A 24,642-nucleotide genomic window follows, 5' to 3' on the forward strand; every position below is an offset into this window, starting at 1 on the left:
GTGTGTGTATATGTGTGTGTATATATATATGTGTATATATATATGTGTGTGGGTGTACATATATGTGTGTATATATATATGTGTGTGTGTATATATATGCGTGTGAATATATATGTGTATATATATGTATATATGTATATATATATATATATATATATATATATATATATATATATATATATAAGGCAAAAACATTTCTAACTAAAATGTATTTTAAAAATAAACTTTTCTTCGCTTTTCTATAAAAAAATGTAAATATTTTTTATTCTGTAAAGTTAAACTACTACAAAATAAACAAATTTTAAACTACTTAAAAATACAAATAAAATAAGCCATATAGGTAAAATAAAAAATAACATTTGTAACTGTAACGTGCATCCAGGAGATAAGCGCCCGCGTGTTTGCGTGTTGTGTGGGTACGTGGGAGAGACGGATGAGGGGAAAAAGACTTACCTCGAGACCAGCTCAGCGTTACCGACCAAAAATAGAAAAGAGGGACCAAGATGGCGACCGCCGTCTTTTGTAAAGTATGATGTCTCGCAAAGTCACACGAATTCTCGGAATATGCAAATTTAGCCGACCTAGAACGACGATAAAAGCGGGTGAGGGGAAAGACGTGGGGAGTGACGATTGAGTTGGCTGGGGAATCGTGTGGCTGTTGCTTCTTGTGCCGTGTTGAGGATATCTTACCGTGTTAAAGAGAGAGTCGGGCGCCATCTTGAATTTTTCCCTACATTTTTTTTCTTACAGTAATTTCTCACTTTTACAAGCTATTCCGGCCATTTGGCCTCTAGGACTATGACCGAGTCGAAATTTGACTTAAAGCTCATACCCGAGTTTGACGGGTCCACGTCCATCGTCGACTGGGTTGAAAGGGTCGAGCTGACGTGCGACCTTTGTGAGGTGAAAAGGGTACACACTGTAATTCCCCTGAGATTGGCTGGGGGTGCCTTGAGTGTATATCAGCAACTCAGTGCTGCCGAAAAGGGAGATGTCACCGCAATTAAAGCTGCGCTGTACAAGGCATTTGCCATGGATCCTTGTACGGCCTATGAAAAATTTGCTTCCCGAAAACTTCTACCGGAGGAAAGCGTGGACGTTTTCTTCGCTGAGTTAAAGAAACTCGCAGTTCTGTTCGGTGGAGGGGTGTCGGAGCGGACGCTTGCGTACGCGTTTGTGGCGGGCCTTCCCACTCGGGTGAAGCAGCTACTGAGAGCCTCAACCAGCGTTTCAACAACGACCATGGAACACTTGATGGAACGTGCTCGAGCCATCATCAAAGATGAGGAGGACCTGGGGGCACCAGTTGTGATGGCGACACAAACAGGCCAGATTGGCGCTCGGGAGATTCCGAATCAGAACCCTGCAAGCAATGGGAAATGTTTTCGCTGCGGCCGACGCGGACATTTTGCAAGGAATTGCACCAACAGGGGGCGTGTGCGCTGTTTTAAGTGTGGCGGTTTGGGGCATCTAGCCCAAAACTGTGCGGGAAACGTATCAGGGGAGAGGACGTCAGTGCCGCCCTGCTCCCCGAGCAAAATTTGAACAAGGCGCAACCAGTAATAACCGTCTACGTAAACAGGATACCCTGCTCAGCACTTCTCGACTCAGGCTGTTCGCATACTATAGTGAGCACCAGGCTGTGTCCAAGTTGGACTAAGAGGAAGATCAAAGTCACCACGATAGGAGGCGAGACCCAGACATGCTGTGGAGCTGGAACTGTCAAGATCTACACGGACACCGGTGCAGCCACTAAGATCAATGTGCTCGTGACCCAAGGAAATCTCCTGGGGTTTGACCTGTTGCTCGGATACGATGCCATCAAGGCGCTGGGGGGAGTCGCAATTCATCGGGATGGAAAGGTGCGATTCTTAGAGGCCCCAGTGTGTGCAGCGCTCCATATCGATCGGCCGGATTTTACAGTGGACTACGACTCGCGCAAGAGGGCATGGATTGCATCTTGGAAGTGGACCGAGGGAATGGCACCGACTAAACTCAAGAATGGGGTTGCAGAGTACCCTATACCCAGTGAGGCCCGAGCAGAATACGAAAGGGAACTAAAGGCGTGGATCCAAGATGGCTGGTTAATCCCCTACCCTGAGGACAAGCTTGGGCCTCCGAAGGGTCTAATACCCTTGATGGCAGTAGTCTAGCATAACAAGTCGAAAGTACGGCCCGTGCTGGACTATAGGGAGCTTAACAAGCATATTGAAGCCTACACTGCCGATGCTGACGTATGCGCCAGTAAGTTGAGGGAATGGCGTCAGAAAGGCACTAATGTCTCAATATTGGATTTACGAAAAGCCTATTTACAGGTGCGAGTTGATGAGACGTTGTGGCCGTTCCAGACAGTTTGGTTCCAGGGGCAGAGGTACTGCCTTACACGCCTTGGCTTCGGCCTAAATGTGGCACCACAGATCATGAAGACTATTGTCAACACAGTATTGTCCCAAGAAAAGCCCATGAGGGACTCAACGTCAGCTTACATTGATGACGTATACGTCAATGAAGATGTACAGTCTGCGTCGTGTGTCAAAGAAAAGTTGGCTCAGTTTGGTCTGGAATGCAAGAATCCCGAACGTTTAAGGGAAGGAGCACGTGTATTGGGATTGGATGTTTATGAAGAGGATGGCACCCTACGATGGAGGCGTGGCAGTGAAATTCCAAGCATCCCCAACCTCGTTACAAGGCGGACCGTTTTTTCTTGGTGTGGAAAACTTGTTGGTCACTTACCGGTCTGTGGCTGGCTCCGCGCAGCTGTTGGTGTGATTAAACGCAGAGCAAATTTAACAACCACGGGTTGGGATGACATATCCGATGATGTCCTACTAACTCTGATGATTAAGGAGACACTGGAGAGAGTGAACAAGAAGGACCCTGCCTGTGGGCGGTGGTGTGTTAACGGAGACAACGTAGGTGTGTGGGTTGATGCCAGTTCTTTGGCGTTGGGAGTATCGTTGGAGCAAGGAGGAAACGTGTTCGAGGATGCATGTTGGCTGCGGCCCGTAACAGATTCTCAGCATATCAACCTGGCAGAGCTGGACGCTGTTGTAAAGGTGGTAAATCTGGCCCTGCAGTGGCAGTCTAAGAAGTTGACCTTGTACACAGATTCTTTCTGTGTCTACCACTGGGTGTCTGACACACTTTCAGGATGGACACGAATCCGTACCAAGGCAGCAAGCGAAATGTTAATACGGAGAAGGCTAGACACGCTAAAAAACCTGGTATCTGAGTATGGGCTATCACTGAGCGTCACTCTGGTGCCATCACATTGTAATCGTGCTGACCAACTGACCCGTGTACCTCACAAATGGTATGAAGCCGCGAAGATGGGAATGGAGATTACTGCTCGATCTTGTGCAGTTGCAATCGACCCATGTCAAATACAAAAAATTCATGCACAGAGCGGACATCCGGGTATCAAGAGGACCCTTTATTTTGTGAGGCGTGCATACCCAGCAGTGACCAAGATGGATGTCAGACAGATCGTCAGAAATTGTGAGGCTTGCCAGTCTATTGATCCTGCACCAGAGCGATGGCGGAAGGGTCGCTTGGAAGTTGAGAGTGTGTGGCAGCGGCTGGCCATGGATATTACCCATTACAGTGGCAAGCCCTTTCTAACTCTCATTGATTGCGGGCTTACGAGATTTGCGGTGTGGCGGCAGATGACCAGACAGGATTCAGCAAATGTTGTTCGCCACCTATCATCCATTTGTTTTGAGCGAGGTGCGCCGGAAGAGCTCCTGACTGACAATGATGCAGCGTTTTGTAGCCAGCAAGTCCGGCAGTTGTTAGATGAGTGGGGCGTCCGTCTACGGTTGCGATGTGCGCATGTGCCATCAGGAAATGGCATTGCTGAAAGAAGCCATCGCAGCATCAAGAGAATTGCTGCCAGGAAGCGATGTACTATTGCGGAAGCAACATATTGGTACAACATTACGCCAAAGAACGGGACGTCCCCTTCAACCGCACCTGCGAATGCTATTTACACGTACCAAGTCGGAGTGAAGGGAATCAACACTACGCAGCCAACCGACAAGGGAACATATAACAGATATGAAGTGGGAGATCCAGTGTGGGTGCGGCCTCCAGGAAATCGGTGCACCGACAAGTTTAAGCGAGGACACATATCTGGAGTGATTAGCCAGCAGTCTGTTTTGGTCGATGGAACCCCACGACATGTGCGAGATCTTCGCCCAGCTACCGAGGTGCGTCATACAACTACAGAAGAAAGCAGTGAAGCGTCTAGCGATGAGCTGCCGATGCACGGATTCAGTGAGCCCCTTCCAGAGACTGATAGCGATACTTCATCTGATGAGGCGGAACCAGATCCAGAGCCCGAATCTGACACAGTGAATGTACCTCTTCGCAGAAGCACACGCACTAAAAGGCCCCCCCCAGTGCTCTCTATGTGATCATCAGATCAGGGGGGAGTGTAACGTGCATCCAGGAGATAAGCGCCCGCGTGTTTGCGTGTTGTGTGGGTACGTGGGAGAGACGGATGAGGGGAAAAAGACTTACCTCGAGACCAGCTCAGCGTTACCGACCAAAAATAGAAAAGAGGGACCAAGATGGCGACCGCCGTCTTTTGTAAAGTATGATGTCTCGCAAAGTCACACGAATTCTCGGAATATGCAAATTTAGCCGACCTAGAACGACGATAAAAGCGGGTGAGGGGAAAGACGTGGGGAGTGACGATTGAGTTGGCTGGGGAATCGTGTGGCTGTTGCTTCTTGTGCCGTGTTGAGGATATCTTACCGTGTTAAAGAGAGAGTCGGGCGCCATCTTGAATTTTTCCCTACATTTTTTTTCTTACAGTAATTTCTCAGTTTTACAGTAACTTCAAGGCTAAAAGCCCGAACACTTTTAATTAAAAAAAAAGTTTGGCATATTATATATTTTTGTCTGCTTAAATCGCATTTAAAAGTGGGATTTTTTTTTTTTTTTGTTTTTTTAAGGTGGAGATTTTATTTACAAGAACACGTTACACTTTTTAATAATAATAAAAAGAAAACATTTGTAAACAAAGCTTCTTAAAAAAAAAAAAATAAGCGAAAACGCGCAAACACCGCGTTTGGAACTGCGAAAAATACAGTTCCGATTTGACTCATATTAACCGTTCAAGATCGGGCATGCGCACAAGCGAATTTCACTAAGAATGTGTAACTGTGAATTTCGCAGCCCCAAGCAAAGTTTTGCTTTTATGCTTATATGAGTATGGGGACAATTATCGACATTAAGCTTCAGGATTATATATATATATATATATATATATATATATATATATATATATATATATATATATATATATATATATAATTAATATGATATATTATCACATACAAAGAAAAAAAATAAACGTATTCTTTTTAACGTGTATCGATAATAATGAGTAGAAATGACTTGGGGGTGCTGCAGTTCCACAGCTCCAGGCACGAGCCGCCACTGTTCTCTCATCTAAACCAGCCTGGTCACATGACAAAACAGGGTCGAGACAGCTTGAAACTAGATGGAATGCAGGAGATGCCAGAATTGTCATCGTCCTTTTTAGATAAAATGCATGGTGTTTCTAAATGGTAACCCATCTGGTACTGGCCCGGCACAACGTTGCTTAACTTTGATGATCGAATGATAACTGGTGTATCAATGTGATTATGTCATACCTGAACCACTTCACCTTTTGTAGACATAAGTCGCTCTAGGGGCATTCAAGGGTGTTTACACTTATATCTCTGCGAGCCAACATTTTGTAGAAGGTGAAACTAATACTTAAAATTAGAAACTTTGTATTCTTCATATTAACTCTAAGACGTTAATTCTCCATTTTATTTACCATTTTTATTTATATATTGTTTAATGCACGTTTCTCCGCGAGACTGAAAATATCACAGAACAATCAATGATTTTCAAGCCAAGTTTAACTTCAAACAAACAGAAATTCAATTATTCAAACAATTGAAACAGAAATTCAATTAATCAACAATTGAAAGGAAAACACCACAAATTAGTCTAATCTATTCTCTTACCTTCACTACAATCATCAGCACTTGTACTGCCTGTTGAAGTTGTTGTGTAGTCTGAATTTGGGCAACTTATACAGCTAGTATTTCCCTCTGAATCCTTGTATTGTCCCTTTTCACAAGGGAGGCAGGAAGATGCATTTGCATGGTAATAGCCGACTGGACAATTCACTGCAAAAAAAACGTTTAGAGTTTTTATGATGTGTATACTATTTTGATTGCAGAAATTCCCCTTTGGTAGGTTTGCACTAACAGATGCCACATAAAATGTATTATGTCTGAACTATTACTCGCCATCTTATGTCGCTTTTGTACGCCGTTACATATGCATTCAGTCATGATATTACAATGCTAGATTCCATCCGTGGATTATCACCATAAAAAACGCAACATTATAAGGGAAATAACTGCAAGATTACATACATAGACATACTAACCCTAACCCTAAGCCTCTGGAACAAATTACGATAAGTTTGCAATAAAAGATGCAACATACAAATTTATTATGTCTAAACTATTACCCACTATCGGATGTAACTTTTGCACGCCGTTACATGCGCATTCAGTCGTGATATTTAAATGTTAGATTCTATCCGGTGGAAACCTCGATAACAATCGCAACATTATAAGATAGAAGGAGCTACAACTTTTTCTCCATATATTTAGTCTTACCACTGATATCATTTGTCACCGAGTACGATTCTACATTTTCTACTACAGTGTGATTACTCTCTTCGTAACTGCAAGATTGCATGCATAGACATATCATATCCCTTTCGATTTTTACATTAAAATTACTGTCTTCTTCCCGGCAATGTTCCAGCTTTTATGATTGGCTGAAACCGGATATTCTCATATTCCATATCGAAACGAATTTCTACATTAACGAACACCTCTAAAATTTGACAAACATGGCATCCCCCTTCACAGGACCCACTAACGTTAAAACGACCAATATTTACCGATTATTAATCACTCAGAAATAGTCATTTACATATTGCCAACCTCATATAACACCACAGACATTCGCAGGTAAAAACTTGCATGGTTCGATACTTCTGCCACTATGCACTAGACACACTAGTTTTTAGTGCTAAAAAATAAAAATAAAAGCTATTAATCACACATAAACAGACAATTAACTACTAATAAACTTATTTCATAGAAATAACGTGAGCAAGAAAATAATTCATATAAATACACAGTTTTCTCCGTATATGCTTGCAACTTTTACCAACCAATTAAAATTGCTTTCTATACACAAAAGAAGCACAATAGGTAAACCCTTTGAACTGTCGAATAAAAATTCATTGCTTGAATAGTCTTTGCTAAGTCTCATTTATTATCGGATTACTATCGCCAAATCACTGCTAAAAATAATCGTCCGCGTTAAACATCGAATTGGAAATTTGAAAACAAAACGAAGCTAACTTTACTTTTATTATGACCATTTGCTAAAGCCATGACGTTCTATTCGACAGTTTAAAGGCTTTACCTATTTCATTTCTGTCGTTAAACAAAACAATTTTAATTGTTAATAGTTGCAAGCATCAGCGGCATGGAAGTTCTACTTTTCATATATATATATATATATATATATCAGGCCATCTCATAAGTTCTGTCCGAATTGATGAATAAAGAAAAGAATTAATCAAATGTTACATTTTATTAAAGATTTAATCATCAATATACTTTCCCTGATTATCTATGACTTCCTTTCATCTATTAACAATCTTATTTATTCTATCATTGTAAAATCATTTCGGCTTTCATTCGAAGAACTCACAAACGTCAGTTTCAACATCTTTCTGCGTTACAAAAGCTGTTCCTTCCAAATTATTTTTAATCTAAGAAACAAATCGTAGTCTGAATGACCAAGGTCAGTAGAACAAGATGAATGAGGAATATTCTCCCAACTAAATTCTTTTATCTTTTATGAGGTGATTCTTGCTGTGTTGGGTCGTGCATTGTCCTGATGAAACATCACCCCTTTTCGAGTCACTAGAGTATGTCTTTTATTCCTCAAAGCAAGGTTCAAACGCTCTAATTGCTGACATTTTTTGCCAATCTGACCATATTCAAAGAATAACATTATTCTCATGGTCCTCTTTTCGGCTGTGGCTGAGGACTTTCCCCTTTACCAAGCCATTGTCTACGATGCTTAACATTTCAATATAAGATCCATTTTTCGTCACCAGTCACAAATTTATCCAAAAAAGATGAAACAAGTTGGTGAGAATGGAGAGAAAATCAGATGTCGACTCCCTTAATTTCATCGTTCCATTATTCCTCTTACCTAATCTTGTTGTATAGTTGTTTCCAACTACAATGGGTAATTCCACTGCATTCCTGGGAATCGTATCTAAACAGCAATAATGTATTCACTTTAACTTTTGATCATTACGTTCGATTACAGCATTCTCCTTAAATGTTAATTATAATCGACACTAATTATTTCGTTTATCTAAATTATAACTAAATTAATTCCCATGGAGAGCCCAAGTCTTGTTAACTTACAATGAAAGACATAAGTGTCGCATTGTCTTAACTATTCTTTCACTATTAATCGATATACATTTATTGATGCTTTTCCCCAAAATCTCAAATATTATATGCCAACAATCACAATATAACATTTTTAATAAATTAGATTTGAAGGCTGCACATTACCGACGCCCTATTCGTAAAGATAAAGCAATGTATACAGCATGCGAACTGAGGGACGCCTATACGAATTTTCTCGGTTACCTTTTCGATTAACAAACTCGGTAGCTGTGTTCCAACGTTTTATGCACAATGTAATCCAAGAACACGACCTCAAAGGTACATTATCAATGGAGGAAACACGTATGAAGTATTAATCGAAAATATGAAAGCATTTGTTTTCAGGGTTCAGTTGCAGATTAAGATGATTGACAACTTTTTTTTGTCAATCGTCTTAATCTGCAACTGAACCCTGAAAATTTTGAATATGGTATAACGAAACTCAAATTTTTAGGGCACCTATTGTAAAATGGAACAATCAGTCCTGATCCAGATGGACTCAAACTACTAAAAGAATTACCAATTCCGAAATGTAGCAAGTCTCTCAAAAGAGCTTTAGTTCTCTTGTCATACTATTCACGATGGGTAGATAATTTCTCCAATCGAATTTCACCTTTGTTTAACATCACATCATTTCCTATTACGGAAAAACTCAAAAGTCAATTTCAGGCAATAAAAGATGAAATTTGTAAGGCTTCGGTTGCAGCCATGGAGAATGAAATTCCATTCACAATAGAAACGGGTGCATTTGCGACAGCATTAGCAGCCTGCCTTTCTCAAAATAGACGTCCAGTAGCGTGATTTCCAGGATTTGGACGCAGTCCGAACGTCGACACTCAGCAGTAGAACGTGAATCAGCAGCCATTGATCGAATCTGTGCGTAAATGGCGTGATCTCTTACTCGTTCGACATTTTACCATCATTACTGACCAACAGGCCGGTTGATATATGTTCAACACTCAGGCACCAAACCACATTAAAAATGATAAACTACTTCGATAGAGACTTGAATTTTCCAGCTGTTCTTATGATATAGTGTTATATATTCGGGGGTGTCATAAAGGAGATTTTGTCAAGGAGATTTGTGTACGTGATCGTCTAGTTTCTAATCTTATTGTTCATGTCGTCGTGGGTGTGTGTTTGTGTACATGTATTTTTTTAACATACCTTTATTCATGTGTCGTCGGTTGTTCCTCTGGTTTTCATTGTCTCTTGGAGGGGAGCTGGCCTGTTGGATGAAGAATTCACTCCAAGACGATGAAATGGTTTTATAGTTTTTATTCACCTTCCAAAGGTCGACACAGAATGGAGGTGAACCTTGCTTGTTTGATGATACACGTCAGCGTCCTCCCCAGCCCAGGGGGGGGACAGCTGAAAAGCCGTCTGTCTTATTCAACACCCGAAAACCCAACTGCCAAGAAAGAATCAGCTAACCTCATCACATGATACCACGTCATCTGGTCAGCTGACCCTTCTTTTGCAAACGTGTCCACTGTCCACGTTATTCACCTCTCTCTCTCTCTCTCTCTCTCTCTCCCTCTCCCTCTCTCTTTCTCTATTCTCTAATAGAGACACACAGAGAGAAAATAGAAAGAGTAAGAAAGCCAGAGAGGGGGGGAGAGATGCTCTTTAACATTCCTCCACCCCTTTTTTATCAAAATGTATGGCAAGCCATACATTTTTAATAACTAACTAACTAAAAAAAATAATTATGTCCGAAGTACATCTTTATTTTTTCACTTTCTGGACTCACCCCTTTTCCAAGAAAGATCAGGCACCAGTACTCTTCTACAACACTATCAACCCTTCTGCTGCTTCTCAAAAGTCCCTCCTAGACATTAACTTGCTTCCAAGTTAGACAAAGATACAGCTTTGCAGATATACATCTTGTCTAGGCGGTCGCATTGTTGGATATTTTCCACTGACTCTGCTCTTTATTTGGACCACTTGGCCAAACAAATGGAGACTCCATTTTCGATCACTTTTTCGAAATGGGGCCAGCATATCGCAATTACGACCAGAACGTCGGATGCTCCATGTTGGTGGTAGCTTTATCGCATGGGGACTCGAACCCCAGACCCTCAGATTAAAAGTCTGATGCTCTACCGACCCAACCATCCCACTCGCGTTCTCGACTTTCAGCATAGGCCTAAGTCCCAGTTTTTTTTTCCTTTACTGTAATGCCCTGACGTCTTTCTCTGAGTGGTCCTATTACTGGAGCTTTGTTCTATTCAATCTACTACTTCGGGACTTCACAAAGCTCTTCTACTAACTCCCTTGGTTGGTCTAAGTCAAGATACGCCTTCACACTGATTCACTCGGAGCCTGTTTGAGTTCCTGGAACCCGACAAGATACGGAATCATCACTCCCTAACTAATGCGCCATCGATTTCTAACTAAGTAGTTTTCCCTTTGTGATTTTTCCGCATTCCCAGCAAGTCCCAAGATTCCAACCCAGATATCCCTCACACATTCCTCTAAAAAAATAAAAAAATAATAAGGCTCTATCTTGTCCCTTACGTAATCTGCATCTTTCCCTTTCTTCTATCTCCCCGTGATTAGGCTTGGTACCGACTGTCCAGTCGCTCCGTACCCTGAGGAATTATCGCGACCTCGCACGCCAGACTTTTGTTGGACAAGACTTATTGCCGTTGCTTGGGCCTACGTGGCATCTTCCAACTCACTGGAACCACTAGTATTGTTTTAACAGGGTTCTCATTACTCTAAAATAGTATTTCCCCTGCCAAATTTTCTAATTTGTGACAATACCGTGGCTTATAAAAAAAAAATAAAACAACAGAAAAAACTGCTTTCTACAGCCTAATCGCCTTGTAATTCTCATGAAAAAAAATGCAACTACGCGCTAAACGTCCCTAAAATATAACTAAACCAACCAAATCTATTCCAAAATAATTTAATTTAATAATACCAATTAAATTCACCCAGCATGGTTTTTTTTTTTAATTTTGGTACCTTTAATTCACAATATGGTAACATTTTATTTTCCTAAGTACTTGCATACATATTTCATTCATCTTCTCTTGAGCGATTCGTAACATAATGGCCACGTCAGCCATTGCACCCCCTCTGCCCCTTACACCATGTCAGAGGGCATTTCATTTGCTCCCTGAAGTTGATTACAACTAGATCCGCTCACGCTGGACAGAATACATTCCGTTCACTGCTATGTCAGAAAAAACTTTTTTTTTTTTTTCCAAAGTCGGTAAGCGCAACCTGCCTTGAAGACACATAGCTTCACGGAAAACATCGGATTTCCACACATGAAGTACTCAAACTTGCTCCATGTTGATTCTACTCGAAATCAACAGAAATCACGATAAAGAAAAATAAAATTCGAATCATTTCCCGAGAATAATGAAATTAATAACTACCCATGTAATTCAACACCTCTCCAAAATTCTAACATGCTTGCCACAGAAATTAAATTCCATTCACGCCCCACTTTTTTCTTTCATTTCTTCATATAGTTTATTTAACCCTATATTTATCCTTTTTTTTTTTTTTTTTTTTTTTTACCTTACTTATGGTCAAAACGTCACTCATGTCGAATAGAACATTTATTCTACTTTTCGAAAATTGAAATTAATACCGACTGAACCTTTGACTCTTCCGAAACTTTTTTTTTTTTTTTAAATCATTTATTACACTGTTTAAATCTTATTTCTTTCTCCCTATTTTATTATTACTATTTAATTAATTAAAAACACATTTTTTCTTTTATTAATCCTTCTTTCCATAGACCCCACAAGCAAGATTCCACCTCCCCATTCTGCGAAAAAAAAATACATGTCACAGAGTAAGAAAATCCTGCACAATACCATTTTAGAACACATCAATTACATAAAGAAAATAAATGAAAAAAATACAAAAATATCCTATAAGCATTCAGAAAGTCCCATCTTAGCAATAAATAAAATCCAAACAACAAAATTTTGTCCACGTCAGCAAAAAAAAATTCCTACGAAAAAAAATCGCACAATCAGCGAAAAAGAAAAAAAAATCATTTTACAGGACATGATCATTGTCTTTTCACTAAAAGCACATGAAGTTTCGCAGTCCAAAATTGCAACAAAAATTATTATTAACAACAAACCTTTCGTGATTGACATGTTTTTTTTTTTTTTAGTAAGGTGACAGGCTCATTTCTGACACACACGTTGTAGCTAACAAGTCATATGTTCTATTTTCTTTTTCTTTTTCTTTCTTTCTGTCCTTCTGTTTTACACTTGCTGTTTAATTCAAAATTAACAATATTTTATCAGTTTGTCTTTCGTTATAGCTGTTTTTTTTTCCAAGTTATTCTACTGTTTTTCTCACAGAATTTTTTTTTTTTTTCTTTTCTTTTTTTTTTTCTCTTTACTATTAGTTTTCCTTATTACTTAGTGTTTTAACGGACCATCGTTGTGTGTGTGTTGATTTGTATTTCTTTTTTTTTTCTACTAATGTTCTTTCTCTTTTTTTTTCTTCCAGACATTTTATTGTGTTGTATAGTTTTTTTTTTGTTTTTGTTTTTTTTCTTGTCTTAAAATCTCCTTTCCCTTTTAAGGACCTGTTTCCACGTCGTATTTCTTAAACACAGGTTCGACTTCACATCGATGATGTGAACTTAGTCACGAGCACCAAAACGAATATGTTATATATTCGGGGGTGTCATAAAGGAGATTTTGTCAAGGAGATTTGTGTACGTGATCGTCTAGTTTCTAATCTTATTGTTCATGTCTTCGTGGGTGTGTGTTTGTGTACATGTATTTTTTTAACATACCTTTATTCATGTGTCGTCGGTTGTTCCTCTGGTTTTCATTGTCTCTTGGAGGGGAGCTGGCCTGTTGGATGAAGAATTCACTCCAAGACGATGAAATGGTTTTATAGTTTTTATTCACCTTCCAAAGGTCGACACAGAATGGAGGTGAACCTTGCTTGTTTGATGATACACGTCAGCGTCCTCCCCAGCCCAGGGGGGGGGACAGCTGAAAAGCCGTCTGTCTTATTCAACACCCGAAAACCCAACTGCCAAGAAAGAATCAGCTAACCTCATCACATGATACCACGTCATCTGGTCAGCTGACCCTTCTTTTGCAAACGTGTCCACTGTCCACGTTATTCACCTCTCTCTCTCTCTCTCTCTCTCCCTCTCCCTCTCTCTTTCTCTATTCTCTAATAGAGACACACAGAGAGAAAATAGAAAGAGTAAGAAAGCCAGAGAGGGGGGGAGAGATGCTCTTTAACAATAGTATATAGACAAGGTTGTTTTACTAGCTCTGCAGATACCCTTTCTCGTTCATGCTCTACTTCATGCTCATTATCACTAAAAGATCTGCATGAAGTGCTCTGTCATCAAGGAGTATCGAGACTGAATCATTTTGTGAGACAGAAGAATCTCTCTATGGAAGATGTTAACTGTACCTGTGCTGAATGTCAAATATGTGCTGAACTAAAATCAAGATTCTTCAAACCCCCCTCAGGCCGTTTAATCCATTCCTGATCACCCTTTGAACGACTCCCAATAGATTTCATGGATCCAAAGCAATCTACGAATAATTGCAAACACCACTCGTGAATGTAGATGAATACTCACGCTATCCTTTTGTCTATCCATGCCAGGATATATCAACAAAAACTGTCATAAAATGCCTCCAGAATTTATTTACCTTCTTTGGTTGCCCAGACTCTATCCATAGTGATCGCGGGAGTCAGTTTATTTCAGGGGAACTAAAAGAGTTTCTCTGACAACATGGAGTTGTGATTACCCATCCAACTCCATACCATCCAATCGGCAATGTAAAATGCGAGAGAGTAAATGGTACAATTTGGGAAACGATCAAACTCATCCTTAAGACCAGGTAACTTGATTATCGTCATTGGCAAGAAGTACTTGACATTGCTTTGCACTCTATTCAATCTCTTCTTTGTATAGCAACTAACCCAACTCCACCTGAGAAAATGTTTAGGTTTTCGAGAAGGTCGGGTACCAGATACACCCTCTTAAATGTTTGCAAGGAGGCCCAGTTCTCCTTATAAAGTTTGTCCGTCAACACAAGTCTGACCCCTTGGTAGAACCAGTATAATTTTGCCAGAATTCTATTTCCTGACGGCCGTCAGTCAACAGAAGATCTAGCTCCCACCCCTGTCACTGACCCATTCTTTACAAACTTGGGATCGTCTGTCTTCACTGATCATTGTAAACCACCATAGTCCACCCTATCAAATAGCTCTGAACCAGAGGTGACTGATCAGCAGGAGCCCTCTAAGAATAATGCAACACCAAATGGTGAATATTTCTCTTCAGTCGACAAAACAAAGTGTCCAGAAACAGAAGAGCCCCCCCCCTAATTCAGTTTCCTCTCCCTCTTCGCTAAAATCTTTAAGACGCTAATCAATCAAGCATTAGTTCATAACCTTGAAAAACCTCATATTGTTTCTGACCAACAGTACAGATTTAGGCAATGTCGTTCTACTGCAGATATTTTAACTTCATCGCTGACAGCATACACTGGATAGGGCAAATGAAGCTAGGGCTTCGATATATCTAAGGCCTTTGACAAAGTTTAGCATGTAGGGCTGCTAATAAAACTGAAATTATACGGTAAAACTGGACGTATACTAAATATAATTAGATCCTTTTTAGGCAATAGAACCATCTCGGTTGTCATTGATGGACGTTATCCAAGCAGCAAACATTAATGCGGGAGTACCTCAGGGGTCGATCCTTGGACCACTTTTATTCATGAGATTTATCAATGACCTCCCTGATAATATTGTGTCTGAGATGAGTATATTTACTGATGATAGAACGCTCTATAACATGCATGAGGAAAGAACAGACGTACACAAATCCAAGACAATAGCTGAATCCTTAAAAAATGATCTCCAACCCATAGTGGAATGGAGACGTGAATAGATGGTAACATTTAATGCTTTCCTTTAATAATTACAAGAAGCCTCACCAATCACTGATATCGATGACAAATAATATCTTACCTGAGAATTCTACCTTCTAATTCTACCTTCTTAACATTCACAGGGAATATGATTAGGAACAAATACATTGACGAGTGTGAAGGCTAATGCAAAGAGGATGACTTCCCTCTATCGTGCTAGAAAACTACTCACACCTTATAATATTCTGTACCTCTACAAGGCCGCCAATAACCCATGCATAGAGTATTGTTGCCACATTTGGTCTGGTGCATCTACCACTAGTTCTCCCTCTTGAATAGGGTCCAAAAAAGGGTCCCCAATCTAATAGGTATCACTTTGTCAACTAGGCTCCTACCCCTGTCCCATCGCCACAATGTAGCGTCCGTGTGTCTGTTTTACAAGTATTTTAATGGAATGTACTCTGATGAACTCATTGCAGGTGTGCCCCTCGACGTACATATTCTTGACAAACCTACTCACCTCTTCACTGTTGGGGTCCCTAAATGTCAGAAAGTTTTTTTTACTCGAATGGTGTTTTCCCTAGAACGGTTAGACTTTGGAATTCCCTTCCTTCTACCCGCTTCTCTTGCTGTACTGACATGCAGAAGTTCAAATGCAAGGTAAACCAACATCTTGCCATTTCTTAGGCTCACAATTAGTGACTCCTTACGTTCAAGTGACGATATGCCTTGTTTGGAGTGGAGATGAGTAGAAAAAATGTCTCGACTGTGAAAAGACAATCTTTACATCGTTTTATTACATTTCAATATTTTTGTCCATACTTACCTAATATAGATAACTCCAAAAATAATATCCATTTCTAATCAATTAATGGTGGTTAGAAGAGGGATATCATATCTCTTCAGGAGCTTATTTTTTATTCACCAAAAATCGTGTCATCCTTTGTTCAGATTTAACAGCTTATGCATAGATTTAATCATAATAATTCTATATATTATCTGCACAGTTTTGTTAGTATGGAATTAATTGAATAATACTTACAGACATTACAAACTGTTCTATTGGCGTTGGCAAGGAAATTAGTTGGACATTTAGAACACTTTTCGACACCAAATGTTGGTTTGAAGTAATTAACTTTACAAAGAGTACAATTTTCTTGCCCTGCATATCCGGCGTCGCATAACACTGTAAAATATAAAAACATATATCAATTCGATTTGTGATGCTGCATTAGAAATATACCACATTTGCTTGACAAGCCAGCATTGGTCGTGTATCATTTGTTAAGATAAAAACAATTAACAATAAAGATGCTTAGAATGTTAATCAAGTTATAAAAAGCATGGAGGACTTTAAAGTTTTATGTTGGAGTTTTTAAAGACATCACAACAACAAAATGGTTAAGATTCTGAAAACAGCATTGCGAAAATAGAACATCTTTTCAAGACTCTTAGAAAAGTTTTGAAGGGAAACTGACCCTGGGGTAATTCCATTTCAAAACATCCAGAAACTTAAGATTTTAAAATCATATGATTTTTTTTATAAATTTCACCACACATCATAAAAGCTAAGAAATTTTCAAAATCTGAGCATTTAATTCCAAGAGGTTGCTGATTTAGAGCATTTTTTGTTTTGGATAAACAATGTGAAATTTCCCCCAGTTGACATTTTACTGATTACATTTTCTTGAATATTTTCTGTTCATAACATGATATGATACCAACAATTCATTCAAGTAATCTTTTGGATACAAAAAATTACTTGATTTTATCAGATTTGGAAAATTTTCACGTGTACACCAATATAGGAAAAATAGATGTGCTTGTTATGGTAGCAGAAAATGCTCTAAATTGGCAACCGCTTGGAGTTACATTAAATTTCATGATTTCTTAGTTTTATGATGCCCATCTATGGTGGAAGTTACAACAAAATCTAAGGATATGTGTTTCAAGCCGTGCAGGATTTTACATGGAATCACCCTAAAGTAACTTATTTTCTTAAGATTCCATAATCAACTTAATTGAAGAATTTAAATACAGGCAAGAAAAAGAGGTTACATCTTTGAATTTTTTTCTGGTTCCTTAAAATGTTCTATTTACAATTTTGGGTCGGTTGTGTAGTGTCGATCATTTTTCTTGTTTCTCAAATATATTTTTTGAAGTTAAGTTACATTATTTAATAACATATCAACGCTTGTAAATTATTAAATGCCAACTCGCCTGTTTTATATACATATTATGTGTAAACAAATTGTTTGTTATTTTGTGATCATACTTTAAATATGCTATTATATATTTTATATATCTGTCGATGGCATGATATTATATTGGTAATTTGAGTAGTTTCAAGTAGTTACCTCATTTTGTTTCTATTACAGTGTTTGTATCTGTTAAGTTAATATGTGTTTTACAGTTTGGTATGGTGTTTACACTGATTGCTTTTTTTATTTAGGTAACTATCAATTTTGATATATGTGTCCTATAGAATCAGAATAATTTAGCGTTAACAAATGATCAGTACATTTTATAGCGGAAATATTGTTGACACCTCGATAAATACTCTTTCTCTTTTTCTCTTGTGGGCAACAATTGTAATAGTAGTTGTCACGGGTTCTTTTTCTTTAGTAGCATTTCAGTTTCGTTGTAGTAATAACAACGGCACATATACGTTTTAATAAAATAAATCTGTAGATTTTTATCAGTACACAATAATATTACACATTTGCATATTCCATCTTTGGGTGGGTATGGGAGAGGATCTTTGAAAACACGTCTGTTCTGTCTTACAGAAAAAAGCTAAGAGAATGTGCACGTTTCAGTCTGAACGTTGTGCTTTCTTACATCATTTCACTGAACATGTCAATTTTAGTTGTAACCTAATTCGTAAGTGAAATTTTTCTCTCTAGGTATTTTATTTTAAAGTAGAAAATTTTCATATAGATATATAGAAGTTGAGATAAAGTTATTTCGCTTTAACTTTTCCTCCATTTTCCTTGGTCTAGTTTGATTGTGTGAAGTTTACTATTTGTTTTATCAAAGAATATTACCATTTCTATTGAATAATATTTGTAAGAATTGAAATTGATTTGACTTACCGGGGGTGGGTCGGAGGGAAGAAAAGACACTGAACTGCTGTTTTGCCGTTACTGAGAAACTGGGTGTCTATTTCCTACTAAGTTAAATAGACATTCTAATCTCGTTGGAAATCACGTTGGAATTCTCGCCACTGAGAGTTAGTATGTATAAAAGGAGTTTTCTCACTACGGGTTAGTCATTAGTTAAAAAGCTAGTTACCTAGCTTGCTAGTCGGTTGGCGTCTCTTAGACTGATTACCTCATTACTGTTGTTCGGCAAACGTTACCATTTAATTGTTACCTTTAGAAGGAAAGAAAAGACTGCTTGTAAGCAACGTCACCATTTCGTTGCAAGCCCTTATTGCCTTTTCTCACCCCCCCTTTTGTTGTTAGTGAAATAATCCCGACATATTACTTATGTTTTTTCTTGCATCTCGGTAGGAAATATTTCATTTTCGGCAGATTATATGGATGAATCTGCTTGCTCAGTTTCACTAATTTCCACATGTGGTTCACGATTCATTAGAGTACTATTTCTTCATTATTGATGCGAGCTGTTTATTCCAAGTATTTCTGTTTATCATTAATAGAGCAGAAAAAGCATGTTAGCATTATTGTCACAAGAATTTTAATTATTGTCACAAGAATTTTAATTATTGTCACAAGAATTGTAATTATTGTCACAAGAATTTTAATTATTGTCACAAGAATTTTAATTATTGTCACAAGAATTTTAATTATTGTCACAAGAATTTTAATTATTGTCACAAGAATTGTAATTATTGTCACAAGAATTTTAATTATTGTCACAAGAATTGTAATTAATGTCACAAGAATTGTAATTATTGTCTGAAAGAACATATTGGCATAAGTGTCTTCCAAAACATACTGGTATTAGTAAGAAAACATTGGCACAATTTTCTGAAAGAACATATTAGCACTAGTGTGTTCAAAGCCATATTGTTTTTAGTGTCTGCAACAACATGTTGATATTATAAAGAATATTGATATTGTAAAGAATTTATTAGCATTATAATTCTCAAAAACATATTTGCATTAGTGTCTCCGAGAACATCTTGGCATTAATGTCTTAAAAATATATTGGTATTAGTGTCTTCATTACATATTAGTATTAGTGTGTTCAAGACTATATTTGTATTAATGTCTCCAAAAAGCGCATTGACATGATTGCCTGCAAGAACATATTAACATTACTGTGTTCAAGAGTATATTGGTATTAGTATTTATAAGAACACATTGGCACTATTATCTGTAAGAACATATTAGTTTTGGTGAATTCAAGAACATATTAGTGTTTTCAAGAGTACATTGACACTATTATCTTCAAGATCATGTTAGAATAAGTCTGTTCAAAAACATAATGATATTACTGTTTGCAAGAAAACGTTGGCATTATTATCTACAAGAACCTTCTGGCATTAGTGTCTTCAAAAGTTTTTGCAAGAGCACATTAACACTATTGCCTGCAAGAACATATTGTCATTAGTGTTTGCAAAAACCTGTTGATATTGATGTTGTAAAGAACATCTTAGCATTATTATCACAAGAACATATTAGCATTACTTTCTGCAATAGTATATTGACATTTGTGGCTTCCCCTCCAAAGAAAACAAAACCTATTTTCATTAATGTTTTTAAAACATTTTAGTATTAGTGTATCCAAGAACATATTGGTATTAGTATTTGCAAGAACATATTAGTATTCAAGAGCATGATAGCATTAATCTTTAAAAGAACAATTATGAAGTTCAATAAATATAACTATTGCACACCTGTACGTGTCATTCACTTTGTAAGAATGTTTAAATTGATAGAATTAAAAGCTAAATAATTTGAAGAGTAGATTTAAAAAATATAATAAAAAAAATAACTAACAAATAAGGTGAAAAAAATTGCAAATAAAAATAGAAAGACATACCAGGAAATAAGGTAAAGAAAATTGCAAATAAAAATAGAAAGACATATCAGGAAATAAAGTAAAGAAAATTGCAAATAAAAATAGAAAGACATATCAGCAAATAAGGCGAAAAAAATTGCAAATAAAAATAGAAAGACATATAAGGAATAAGGTAAAAAAATTGCAAATAAAAATAGAAAGACATATAAGGAAATAAGGTAAAAAAATTGCAAATAAAAATAGAAAGACATACCAGGAAATAAGGTAAAAAAATTGCAAATAAAAATAGAAAGACATACCCGGAAATAAGGTAAAAAAATTGCAAATAAAAATAGAAAGACATACCAGGAAATAAGGTAAAAAATTGCAAATAAAAATAGAAAGACATACCAGAAAATAAGGTAAAAAAATTCCAAATAAAAATAGAAAGACATATAAGGAATAAGCTAAAAAAATTGCAAATAAAAATAGAAAGACATACCAGGAAATAAGGTAAAAAAATTGCAAATAAAAATAGAAAGACATACCAGGAAATAAGGTAAAAAATTGCAAATAAAAATAGAAAGACATACCAGAAAATAAGGTAAAAAAATTCCAAATAAAAATAGAAAGACATATAAGGAATAAGCTAAAAAAATTGCAAATAAAAATAGAAAGACATACCAGGAAATAAGGTAAAAAAATTGCAAATAAAAATAGAAAGACATACCAGGAAATAAGGTAAAAAAATTGCAAATAAAAATAGAAAGACATACCAGGAAATAAGGTAAATAAATTGCAAATAAAAATAGAAAGACATACCAGGAAATAAGGTAAAAAATTGCAAATAAAAATAGAAAGACATATAAGGAATAAGGTAAAAAAATTGCAAATAACAATAGAAAGACATACCAGGAAATAAGGTAAGAAAATTGCAAATAAAAATAGAAAGACATACCAGGAAATAAGGTAAAAAAAATTGCAAATAAAAATAGAAAGACATATCAGGAAATAAGGAAAAAAAATTGCAAATAAAAATAGAAGACATACCAGGAAATCAAAGTCTTTAATTTTTTTAGATGACGACTGATTGTTTAGATTACTTGTATTGATTGGACTAGTTTTCTCATCTTGAGTGCAATAATCTGATCAGTACAAGTAATATACCAGGAAATCCTCACAAAATGTTTAAGTACATCAGAGGTAATATAGTCGTGGTAGTAATTTGACAGATCTCTGGTTTTGCTAGGTTGTGCACAAACAAACAAATTCGATTTGACCGAAAACATAACCTCCTTGGTGAAGGTAATAATACGATTTTCTCTTCAGCAGAAGAAAACGATGGAAAAAAAGGAGGTAAAAAATACTCACTTTGGCACTCAGTGCTTTCGATAGCTCCTTTACGATATGTGTATGTGTTGCTTGGACATTCTTCACAGCTGTATTTATTCTTGTCTGGTTGGTAGGTATTATTTGCGCATGGCGTACACTCGTTATCGTCGATAAATGTACCTGCTGGGCAAATTCCTGTTAGAAAAAGAAGGTCGGAGATTACCTCGGCCGAAATATTGTTAAAATAACGACAATTATGAGAATAATACAAATTAACAATCCTATTCTAAGAAATAATTTTGGCAACTTTTTCGAATATATTAACTTTGAAAATGCCCTGAAATTTATATTCTAGTGCGACAGTTAATAGGAATTATTTATATGAATTAACTGTAAACTTTGGACTTTGGTGCCAAAAGAAAAAAGTCTGAAATTGTAAAAAAAAAATTCAAACGTGTGTGTGTGTGTGGGGGGGGTAGTTGAGTGATAAACACTCTTGACTGCCAAAATTACATAAGTCCGAAAAGGTCTATAAATAGAGTGACTATTTTTGTTATTCCAAAAGTTAACACTATATTTGATTAACAAAGGCAAACAATTTGCACTGAGGATGATAATAAAAGTATGAAAAATCCCAATAATACAGATTTGTTGTACTATTACACCTGTGGAATTAAATAAAAATGCAAAGTACATTAGCTTATCTCAATTGTTTTTACAAAATCCCAAGGGACGTTTGTTTGGAATCTTACGGATGAAAAGAGCTGCTTTAAACTAAGATGAAGACAATTTTTAAAATATTCCGGTAATTTTATCAAGCCTAATAAAATAGATTCTCTTTCCAAGGCTTTATTTCTGATTGCATCACTTAAAAAGTAAAGAAATAAATGGGTTGACTGTAGTTGAGGGCGACACAAAGGCTTCCCTTTTCATTGACTACTACTAGTCAACTACTAGAAAAGGCGCCACTCTCTTTTTCGTGAATTGCTTCATTTACCTTTAATCATCACCATATGATTCTAAATGCTTATTACAAAAGCATAAAATAGCATCTTTTTGAGGCAATCAAAGTTTTAACCTCGATCTTCAAACCCATTAGCAAAGATTATTTATAAAACTCATAAGAATCTTTGTAATTGTGTAATTTTTATTTGTTAGGACATTTCTACTGAAATGTATGTAATTTTTCTGTTGCCTCTACCCCTGTCTCTCTCGCTCTCCATGAATGTTAAACTCACGTTAGCATGCGATCTGTTGTATAAGAAGTGTTTTTGTTTTACTGTATAATGAGTTTTTTTTTGTATATCATTTTTATGTGTAACCTGCTTGTATATCATTTTTTATATGTAACAAGTTTGTATATTATTTTTTTTATATCTAACTAGTTTGTATATAATTTATTATGTTAAAAAATTTATATGATATTTTTCATATGTAACAAGTTTGTATATGATTTTTCATGTGTAACGAGTTTGTATAGGAGTTTTCATATGTAACAAGTTTGTATATCACTTTTCATGTGTAACGAGGTGTTTTTTTCTATATCATAATCTTTTAAAAATTATATCTGTTAATAATAATAAGATAACATTTGCTGCTAGCAACAAAGATGACTTCTTCTAAAAATATTCTGAGCAGGATAAAGAATTTCCTGAAAGGAATTAAATCGAATTAAACATTCATTGTGGAAAGAAATGCTTATACAAGCCATACAAAGAAATGATCACTTAGAATGAAATATAGATTTGTCAGATACAGTGCTAGTATTAAGAATTCGATTGCATATAACATTTACATTGCAAACTGGTTTCGTTGTTTTCTTTCCCGGCATATATATCCTTTTTAGGTTATTTAATGCCGAATACGGCAATTTTGAAAAAAAGGTTTTATGCTTCCATTTACAATTTTTGTTTATATAATAATAGCAGGGATACCCGACGTTATTCGAGTCACAAAACATAAAAGAAATGAAGTTGCGTTTGCGCGCACACACACACACACACACACACACACACACACACACACACACCTGCTATACTTAGGATTTTGATGCCTCTATTATATTCCTAGTACATTTTATTGGAAATTTTGAATTCTCATTTCTTTATAACTGTTTTTTTGGCATATGGAGCCACTACGCAGTAGTTGGTAGTCGATCAAAAGTATAATGCAAAACGAATATATCGACTATAATGTGTGTGAGTGGCAGTTAATAAAAAATTTAGGTATTTCTTGGTTTGGAAGTAAATGCAAATAATGAAAAAAGTCGCGTTTAGTTAAAAAAAAATGATGATAACAAATATATAGATTTAAAACAGTAACAAAACAGAACATTCAAAAGCACGTAGAATTATGTAAATTATTTTCTTTTTGTTTTCTGTTTCAAATATAAATAAGAGAGGTTGAAAACGTTACCATTTCTTATGCATATTTATCGATAAGTCTTATGGCGGAACTACCTGTGTTACCTACGAATGAACTTATCCATACGCATTAAATACCGGAAGTTTAATATTTTTTCTATGAAAAAAAAGGACATTTACTTTTTTTTTTACATAGGCATCACCACATTATCAAGGCCAAGAGGCCACTCAAGGATAAGGGTTAAACAGTGTACAGTAGAAATTGGACAATATAGTAATCATTAGTAATGAAGATTTGGTAAATTTGATAACTTATATGGAACGGCTCATCAAGAACTTATTTACGTTAGACTTGAACACAACCATATTGTAGTCAGCCGGAAAGCAGGAAAACAGAAGATAATTCCACAGGCGTGCAGTTCTAAGAAAGAAGCTTTGTTCATGGAATCTACGTTTAGGTTTAGGCACAGATAAAGAGTGGGGGGAATTATTGATAGTGTTTACAGCTAGACG

At 36.6% G+C, this 24,642-nt stretch overlaps 1 protein-coding gene across 1 annotated transcript in view; it reads right to left on the reverse strand.

Annotated features, from left to right (window-relative positions):
* LOC145266428 (uncharacterized) overlaps positions 1-24,642 on the reverse strand; it is a 132,648-nt gene that overhangs the window by 88,073 nt on the left and 19,933 nt on the right. Inside the window, exons 3-5 of the mRNA XM_080122098.1 lie at positions 21,806-21,961; positions 16,506-16,649; positions 6,027-6,191 (exon numbers count right to left, since the gene is read on the reverse strand). Coding sequence (XP_079978224.1) covers positions 6,027-6,191; positions 16,506-16,649; positions 21,806-21,961 — 465 coding nt within the window. The remainder of the gene's footprint in view (positions 1-6,026; positions 6,192-16,505; positions 16,650-21,805; positions 21,962-24,642) is intronic.

This window comes from Euprymna scolopes, chromosome 41, assembly GCF_053919585.1.
Source record: "Euprymna scolopes isolate OS-2025 chromosome 41, ASM5391958v1, whole genome shotgun sequence".
NCBI lineage: Eukaryota > Metazoa > Mollusca > Cephalopoda > Sepiida > Sepiolidae > Euprymna > Euprymna scolopes.